Genomic DNA, 9872 nt, shown 5'->3' with positions numbered 1-9872 from the left:
AGTAGAGTTTGACCACCGAGAAACACAACTCAGGAGCTGCAAAAACTCCTCACACTCTGGGTTTGCAGTGTTAGATGTAATGAGTTCCCAGTACCTCGAATCAGTTTTCATTCTTTGAATAAGGGGCCGGAGCACATTGCTACCAATGATGAATTCATCATGTTGGCCAGGTATCAAAAATGTCGGTACTGTAAATCTGAAGCCATAGATCTCAATGTTCAACTCATAGATGTATCGAGGCTGCGTGAGAAGGCCGCCACACCCAACGAGCACCACATTCTCTGGGACCGCAAGAGGGATCAAATCAACACCCGCAGCTCTTAGCTTGCTCTCTGCCTCCACGCTCAATGTGCACGACATACTCCCAGAGTCCAACATTCCCCTCAGTGTAGTCTGGTCACTAACTGAAACTGAGGCATAAAACAAATCACTAGCCCTCTGAACTCTCTGTGACCCCAAGAAAATCACTACACTGTTCTCAGGTGAAGTATTGCAACACTCAGTATAAACAGAGCATGCATCCATGAGGGTATTATCCACTCTGCCCATGCTTCCCCTCTCATCACACGGGCTCTCTAGTTTAAATTAGGATGCTGGGAGGACAGCTGCGGTGTGTGATGAGCAGGCTGAGGACAATCCCTTTTAATGTGTCCTGAACCGAAGCAGTTGAGACACAGTCTGAACAATCTGCAGTGTGAGTGTGTGGTATGCTCCTCCGAGCAACAAACCCTGCATGGTGCATGCTGAGGACGTTTAGAACCACGTGTGTAACTCCTCACATGTTGACCACTCTGTTTTGTAGCAAGAGAAGCTGCACACAGAGACAGAACTTTATCAAACATCTCTGTCATCTGATGAGGCGGTTCAACTCCTGAACTGGAGGAAAAAGGTGACTGTGGTGGACCTGTATTCTGAAAGGATGTAGATTGTGGAGCAACATGCTGCCGTGGCTGCTGATTCAAGGGCCCTGAAGCTGAGGAACGATCACATGCTAAAGCAGCTTGGGGAAAACGGACAGCAAATGGCGTAGCATCAGCTGACAACGCAGCACTAGGCGTTTGAGCACCAAGCTGAGGATGACAGGAGAGAACAGGGCCCGCAGACGAACCAAGAGTCCTCTTTGTAGTGACCATCGGCTTCCTAAGACTTGCAACACGGTTATCAAGGCGGCTCTGGACCTCAGCAGTAGTCCACTCCTCCACAGGTTTCAGCTGGAAGGAAAGAGCTAGACCAGGATCAGGACAATGGTTGATGAACATTGTAACAACTTCAGCTCCTGGATCCTCCACCTGCTTCCCCCTCCTACGCAAACACTCATCAGCTGCTTCAATAGACTTGTTCAGTCGAATCCAGTAGTCCATGGCTGTCTCTCCATCAGCTGGCAGGATGTTATAGAAGTCTCTCATTGGCAAACTGGAGAAGATCAGCTCACCAAAGTTGCGTTTCAAAATATCGAAAACAGTAGAAACCAACTTGTCACTACATGACTGAGGCTGGCAACGAAGCGACACCTGAACCACATCTCTGGCTTTCCCAATAAGTCTGGATGTGATGATCTCACACATTTCTACAGGGTCCACACATCTCATCCTTGACAGATAGCATCTCATCAAACCCTCCCATTCCTGGATGGAGAAGGTGTCAGTGTGGTCACCTTTAAAATATGGAGGTGCTCTAATATCAGACTGAACAACAAACCTCATTTGTGACTGATCGGTCAGGTCGCTTGGTTGGCTGTCAGCAACCTGAGACTGTGACTGACTTTGTGGGTTTAGTCCATTGAGATTCGTCGTAATGGCGTCCCCAATCTGCTTAGCCAGATCAGCAATCACCCCACTGAGAGCCTCAGTAGAAACAAGTTGGGTAGGGTCAGACCTTGCTTTGCCAATGGGTGTAGAAGCAGCAGCAGGGACAGGTGGGGGGTTCATCCCAAGCTGATCAACAGAAAATTCATATGGACTAAGAGGCATAGGTCTACCCCTTCCAAATGACATGTAATGTTGGCCCCTCCCCAAACTAAAAGTGACCTTCCGGTCCACTTCATCACCTTTAAAAGGTACCTCAGTGTCAGACATTTCATCAAACAATAACAGACAAAGCTATGGAAAATAACAGTGGATCAAAAAGAAGTGATGTCAAAAATAAAGTGCAGATACCCAACAGTGTAAAAACAAATCAGTCACACAAGAACTCATATGCAACAGTCAGCAAAAGAAACAAAAAAAACAACCAGCCTTATCTACAGGTAAAGGGTAATAAACAGACTGGTTTCATGTCTTTACATTTTTTTTTTTTATTATTAATATTATTATTATTTGTTGATCATGTACCCGTTTTAAGATTGTTTTATTGTCCCAAAACACACACAAAAAACTTTTACAAAATTAAAAACTTTTCCAATTATTCTTCACTTATTTCCCTCTTCCCTTGAATAAAACGAGGTGCACAAAAAAGAAGACCAACAGAAACAGGTACTTCGTTGCTAGGATACAGCGCGCCAACGCCTGCCAGTCAAGGCGCAGGGCAAAGGCGGGGCAAGACGTCAAAGGCGGGAAAGGGACAACGTAGCAGCAGCTTCAGCAGTGGAGGTTCGACGTTACAGCGGGTCAGACGGCACCAAGTGTAACCGGATCCCTTCTGCGTTGTGCAGGTTATTAGATGTTAGTCAGGCCGTGACTCTGTTTGGCTTTCAACGATTTATTCTGACGAAAATATCCAACAGAAAAACAATTGTTACAAGCTGCCCGCTCCAAGTCCTCTCCCGCAGGACAACATGACAAAAGGCGAGGGGCTAAGGGACACAAACATTTTAAAGTCAAAACCATAGAAGAAGAAATAAAAAGGAGGGGCTACCGTTCTTAAAGTAACACATTCAAAACAATGACAGCTTTTCGGTCAGGTAGAGAACAATACAAACAATAACAAAAAAAAAGACATTTTGTGTAATTATAACAACCAGGTTACACATGTATTCCTCTCACCATTTCACACTACTAAGCTGATTTCAAAAATGTAAATCACTGAAACTTCAACTTGTAATGTGAAATAAAAACGGTTCAGATTTTTATAAATCCACCAAATGGAGCAAAAAAAATTATCCACAGTAACACATCTATTATCAAATCCCCAAACCGCCACTACTGACTCTTTCTGATGTGGATGAGCTGCCTTTTTTCCTTTGAGCTCCTGATCCCAGAAGGCGAGTCCACCCTGTGGAGCAAATCATTCCAGCTGCTTGGACTCATTCTTTTGGTCATTAGTGGCTGCATGGGACTGAAGGTTAGGAATGCAGGTCATCTGGTAAATTTAAAGCTTCATCTTTTGGCTCAGCTCTATTCAGCACAACTGACAAGGTGCAGTGTCCACATTGCTGCAAATGCAAACACACAGATTAGCCGGCTATATTCTAGCCACACTTCCAAACAAAACCCTGAGAAGCATAAAGTGACTGACTGGTTGTCAGCTCATTCCACTCTATTCCACTTGAAGAAATTAAAGTTTTCATCTATTTCCGATGAACACTTGGCAGTCATTGCAGTAGCTGTTCAGAATGAAAGTAGCTGATCTTTTGTGATTTTAGTCATATTGCTGCAATCAATTTTTTTTAAGCATTAGAGTTTGTGTTACTATAAGTATTTGTTAAAGAACAGGCCACCATCTTTAAAGCATAACTTGTTCATACATTACAGACAAAAAAACAAAACATCTTCATTATTTATGCTTAATCACAGGTAATCAACTGTAACGTTCCTCAGTTTCCTAGCTGTATTTTAACTCAATTGGGCACAAATGATCGAATTTTGGATGATCCTTGTGTGAATGTTTGACAATTTTCCCAATTAAGTTCATACATTTTGTGGCTTCTGTTATTACTTCCTTTAAAATAATTATCCTAACACAAAATGATTTAAAAAATCAGAGTGTTTTATCTAAAGTGTTCTGTTTATGTAAATTGCGTGGCCAAACAGACCCAGTGTGGTGTTGCAAATGAAATGGAGCAAAAAGCAAGTAGTGAGTGTGATCACGGTTCGTTTGAAATGGGCGGGTTAAAACGTTGCTGATGTAGCCGATCAACTGAGGGTCTCTGCTTACAGTGTCGCAGCAAGATAATGTGTTTGTCCTCCGGAGATAAAGCCTTAAGTAAATGCTACGTCATGACAGGAGTCACAGCCAACGACAACAGATCTTCAACAGGAGGGTGAAGTTACTTAACCCACAAGGAATAACTGGGATCTTTATTATTATATGTTACATATTTGATGAAGATCTATTGAGGCTAACAGTTGCACATAATGGTCTCGGCTTGTCCTGACATAGCTGACAACCAAATTGCTTTTAAACTGTTTAGTGTAATGAATCAACTGCAAGTTGTGGAACAGTTTGGTCTCTATTATAGCTTCAAAATATAAGATCTTAGCCACTATCATTTTTTTTTTAGGTGTGGATAACAAGAGTTAATGCAATGCGCTAAATGCATTATTCATTTGCAGGCAATAAACACAGAAAACCTGGACTACATAGCTAACCAGTAACTACGTCTAAGTAATCCTTTGCTTTCTTGCACTTCGTGATGTTGCGATCATGACTGTAAATCAGTACACATTACAGCTCTAGTCTGTGTATTTAAAAACAGCAGCACATACTGATGGTCACACTTTAAGTGCTTTAAGGGATTAGTACCTTTGGCCCAAGTGTTTCAACTCTGAGTCCCAAATCCCTTCATGTGGCTCAGGTTATTTTGTTATGCTGTTAGGCTGGCATTTCAGACAAGCTCTAATATGTTTGTTTTATCTCAGTCAAACGAAAGGTGTCAAACAACAGAAACAAACGATGTTGCATATTTTTTTGTGCATCCATTGCTGTTTATTTTCCAAGAATGTTCTGTAGAATTCCAACATGTTCTTTAGCTCTGCGATTCATGCTTTATGTTCTGTTGTTTCTTTTTTTTTCTGTAGACTCCTGCAGCTGTGAGCAAAATCAGATTGTTGCTGCAGGACAAACCAGAATATGTGAGTAGACAAAATGATTCACTGTAATGTTTTTTTTCTTTTCTTTTAGAGGTAGTTTATCTTTTATGTGCTCTGTCAGGTTGTGTCTGATAAACTGAGTTTGGTTTGATGAGTAGCTCATTTTTATACTGCTAAAACAAACAGGTTTCTCTAGTTGACAGAAAATTGTCTTGAAGTTAGTTCTGTTTTTTGAAAATGCAGTTCTGTTGAAATGTTGATTTCCTTTTGCAAAAGCCCTGAGTCATGTCTTCTGAAGGAGACTACAGTAGCTCTACAGATTGATTATTGGGTTTTGGTTCAACATGTGTTTACAGAAGCACTGAGACAAGAAGAGCATCAATTCTTAGCCTTAATGTATGTAAACTAAGTTTCTGAAATGTGCACTTTTCATTAAATATAATAATTAAACTTAAAACCAAGAGATTTTGAGTTGACTGTTTTACTAAAATGTTTGTTGAAAACACACCTGCACTTGTTTGGTTATTAGTTCCTGTATGTTGGTGTGTGTTGATATATGTTTGCTGCATCATCAACAGATTGGTTTGAAGGTGGGAGTGAGAACACGTGGCTGTAATGGCCTGACTTACACTCTGGAATACACAAAAGAGAAAGAGAAATCGGATGAGGAAGTTCTCCAGGATGGTAAGCGTTTTTATTGATTATATAACAGTCAGACTGCAGGCTACATGAGGTTGAATTTTTCATGGTGGTCTCAAAGTTTTAAGATGGCCTGGAAACAAGAAGACTGTCTGTATAATCTGTTCTGTGTTCTGCTGCAACAGCAACTCCCAAAAAAATTATTTGTTTATGGATAATGCACAAACATACATAAAATAAATAATTTTGACGGCATAGTATTACATTATTGGCCGTTAGATCTCTGTTTTCCTCATTTCTGGTTCTGATCTGTCATTATGAAATTTGAAACTCTCAGTGACCTTTAGCAACATAACCGACTCAGTTGTATCAGTTGCAGCGAGACTTCATTTTAAAGTTTTAACATAAGATTGATCATATCTGGAATATAACTTATTAAATTGTAATGTCCATATGGTGCATACTGATATTGCAAAAGTGATATATTGTGCAGCCTTATATGTAAAATGTTGCTTCAAATTTTATTATTACTAAGTATTTTGATAGTTATAAGAAAGCAAATACACAAATAAAATAATGAAAGTGAACTGATATGTGTTTAATGAAATGTTTTAAAGAAACTTTGATTAAATTTAGTCAATTTCTTTTAAAACATTATAAGGTCTGCAAGGCTTTGTCCCCAGATGCTTCTAGGGAAATGTTTCCACTAGAACTCAGGCATTTCAAAAGATTTAGATCTTTCATCTTTTAAGGGGAGAGGAGGCCTTTTCCGTGCAAAAAAAGTATTTTGAATATTTGTAGTTTTTTGAAGAAAACAATTACCAAGGTTTACAGCTCCAGATTAATTTAGTTTAAATAAAAAGTGGTTCTTTGTGTTTTCCTTCAGGTGTGACAGTGTTTATTGAGAAGAAGGCTCAGCTCACCCTTTTAGGAACTGAGATGGACTTTGTAGAGTCAAAGCTGTCCAGTGAATTTATCTTCAACAACCCAAACATCAAGGGCATGTGTGGCTGCGGGGAAAGCTTCAACATCTGAGCGTCGCTGAGCCGCCGCCCCTCCCCGGCTCAGAACCCCGGCTTTTTCTCCCAAGACCGAGGGACGGCCGACGAGGAAGCTGGGTGTGAGGAAATCAACGCAATGTGGACACCGCTCAATTCCTGCCGCTGCTCTTCCTGCAAACCATTCACACACCAGATCAATCCAACTATGCATTTTAGTTTGCCCTAGTTAAGGCTTCAAAACAATCTGAAGTCAAAGCCAGAAATGAATTTAGGTTAAAGTTCCTCTAGTGTTTAACTGTTCTCAGTTCTGTATTTGAGAAAACATTAGGACCTCAGAAGCCAGATGGAGTTTTTTTAGCCTATAATTTTTTTTATTTTTTATAATAATATTTTCAGTCTGATCTAATGGTAAATGCAGGAGAAAGTAGTGCAAGCAGGTGTGTCGATGAAATCGGAGAGCTGGAGAGGTTTTGGTCTTTAAAACTGTTGGGGTTTAGGATGGTAATAAATATCCAGTTTCCACTGAAGTCCAGATGTTAAGGCAAACCATCAGCTGTTTGATAAAAGCACTGCACCACAGTGTCCTGTTCTCCAGCCTAATCCATGGGATAACTGGAGAAGCTTGAGTGTCTTGAAGCTGTTTTTTCAGCTTGTAACATTGCTATGGATGTATTTATCTATGTGTAAATAGAAGAAAACATGTAAATTCAACAAATACGCACAAAACAAACGCACAGAACATGTATCCTTATGTAAGAGTACACAAGGTTTCCGGTATTTTGTTTTAGCCCGATTAGAGCCAAGATTGTTTGTGTTGACTGTATGCTCTTAAAATCATTAACCTGTGCAATATGTCTGTGTACATATGAATAATAAAAAAGCTAAATGAAGTGTTCTGTTTCGTCTACAGTTTGCTTTTATGACTTTAATCTATTGAAATGTTTACTTAGACTAATTTTATTCAGTTCAATTTAATTGTACAACTACAATTCTGTTTTTACTGGATGAACAGGTTTGGGAAGAAATCCACAGATGTATTTAGTCAGGTGTACTTTCTATGGGAAAGAAAAACAAAAAAGCACATGTTGCTATGATCATTTAAATTTCAACTTACTGAATTCATAAGATCTAGCTTTCCTCAGCAAGAAGCTGTTTTACTTAATTGCAGAAGGACAGCCTGATATTTCTTTTGTTTTCAGATTGTTGAGGAGTCATGGATGATCTAAACAAGGATGGCGATCCTGAAAGCAGAGATTTTTATGGAATTAAGGTAACAGGTAAAAAGTGTATTTAAAATAAGATGCAATTTTGAGATTGCTCAAATGAATGTTTTTGACCAAACAAAAACTGAGCTCCTGTCTACGTTATCTGTAATGTTCAGCTTCGAAATCAGCAGCATGTGACCTCTGCTAACTTTAGCATCCAGGTTTGTTTGAAAGCAGCAAAAGCAGTTATCTGGAAGATGATCAAGTCACTTTTGCTGTTTTTTGAGTAACGATCACATTTTGCAGATTTCAAATCCGTATGATGTGCAGACAGATAAGCTTTCCTTCTAATGGCTCTTGGTAGATCCTGTTTGGGTGTTTTCAGCTTTACAAGGCAACCAGCACACAAAAGTGAAGCCCATTTTTGTGTGCTGGTTTTGTGGTGGTCTTCTTTTTTTTCAGTCAAGATTGACAGAAAACCTTTGAAAAACCCTCAAAGAGTCTTGAGAACTACTGATCAAAATACTTTCAAGAAAAAAAAAAGTAACTTCTTTCAAAGAAATTAAAGGGTTTGCCATTTCCTACAGATTGAAACACACCTGATTTCCAGTTTATAGTCAAACTTGGTTTCTGTCTTATACGTCTCTTCTCAGGTGTCAGACCTATTGATTGGCTTGGCTGAGAGGAGACCGCCACTTTGTGACATCTCACAGCTTGACACCAGAAACATCAGCGCCACCCTGTCCATCCTGAACCAAACAGGGAAAACCACTGCTCTTCGAACCAGAGCCATTCTGCCTGAGAACATCATAAAGCTATCCAACAATCTGTTTCAGAGGAAAAATTATCTGGTAGAAACCTTTCCAGATTCTTTATCCTATCCCTTCAATGTCAAGGAATTTTCTCGGGTGGAGCTACTCGTAATCTGTCCTTACTGTGGTGGTATAAGAGATGTAAAACGTGCTGCTCGAGCAAATGCAATACAAATTAAAACGCAATAAGAAAAACAGCTACACATCATCAGTGTGAAACATTGATTCAAGAACTCATTCAGTGAGAATAAGTTAGCCTCCCCAGTGCTTATTGAAAGCTTATTGAGCATCAGTAAACCCAGAAGATCCATACTGTACTGACTATCATTCTGCCACCATTAGTAGACCAAAATACTTAAGTCTTTAGGGTATTTGAATGAAGGACACACATCTGCCACACATTTTGCCCCAATCATCCTTTTATTGCCAAAAGATGATTGGGGCAAAAACACAAACAGACAAATTAAAAAACAAAACACATTCAATAGTAAAACATCGAATGTATATCCAGATGAGATTAGTCAAATTAGTGAATAAAATTTACTCTAGTAATATAATTAACCCTCAGGGGTGATGCAAGAGCAGAACATTAATTTCAAAAGAATTATGTAATTTTGTCTTTATGCATTTATTTATTTATTTTTTTTTAAAAAAAAGCATAAAGAGAAGCACAACAACTCTCCTGCAGTGATGTCAAAAGTGAGTTTAAAATAAAATCTATATATTATATCAGCTGAAGAAGATTCATTACTGAACATCACCCACAGGAGTGGCAGTTTGCCAAAGACATCAGTCTCTACTGCTGAGATGAGCAGTACAGGCCTTTGAGTAATTCTGGTGTTTCGAATAATCCAAGGTGCATAGCTTCACTTACCATCTAAACAAATGTTATGACAGACAAAAGACAAACTGAGCTGCAAACCTGGGAAATATTTGCGGTATGACTGGATATTGCTGCAGTGCTGACAGAGAAAACATGAGCAAGAAATAAATGTTCCCACCAAGGAGCGACACTGAATTCAGTTTAATCTGACATGTTTTACTTCCATCCATCAGCCTCATACAAATCGGTAAAACACTAGAATTTTTTCATGTCGTTTTGTGTTGAAACCTGAATCAAACAGATAATCTTTGGACATTTTTCCTCTGAAATGCCCTTTTATACAACAATGCCTGGAAGAGATCAGATTTAGGGTCATTTCACTTGAACTTCTCCAGTGATTTATGTTTTTGGTGAATAGTTTCAGA

The 9872-nt window shown here is 39.3% G+C and overlaps 1 protein-coding gene across 1 annotated transcript in view; it reads left to right on the top strand.

Moving 5' to 3' along the window:
- isca1 (iron-sulfur cluster assembly 1) overlaps window positions 1-7497 on the top strand; it is a 12943-nt gene extending 5446 nt beyond the window's left edge. Inside the window, exons 2-4 of the mRNA XM_044110919.1 lie at window positions 4956-5009; window positions 5546-5651; window positions 6493-7497. Of these exons, the coding sequence (XP_043966854.1) occupies window positions 4956-5009; window positions 5546-5651; window positions 6493-6641 (309 nt within the window). The 3' untranslated portion in view covers window positions 6642-7497. The remainder of the gene's footprint in view (window positions 1-4955; window positions 5010-5545; window positions 5652-6492) is intronic.
- The last annotated feature ends 2375 nt before the right edge of the window (window positions 7498-9872 follow it).

The sequence above is a fragment of the Gambusia affinis genome, linkage group LG03 (assembly GCF_019740435.1).
Source record: "Gambusia affinis linkage group LG03, SWU_Gaff_1.0, whole genome shotgun sequence".
In the NCBI taxonomy this organism is placed as follows: Eukaryota; Metazoa; Chordata; class Actinopteri; order Cyprinodontiformes; family Poeciliidae; genus Gambusia; species Gambusia affinis.
The sequence above is the reverse complement of the archived record's forward strand: the minus strand, read 5'-3'. Positions and strand labels throughout refer to the sequence as shown.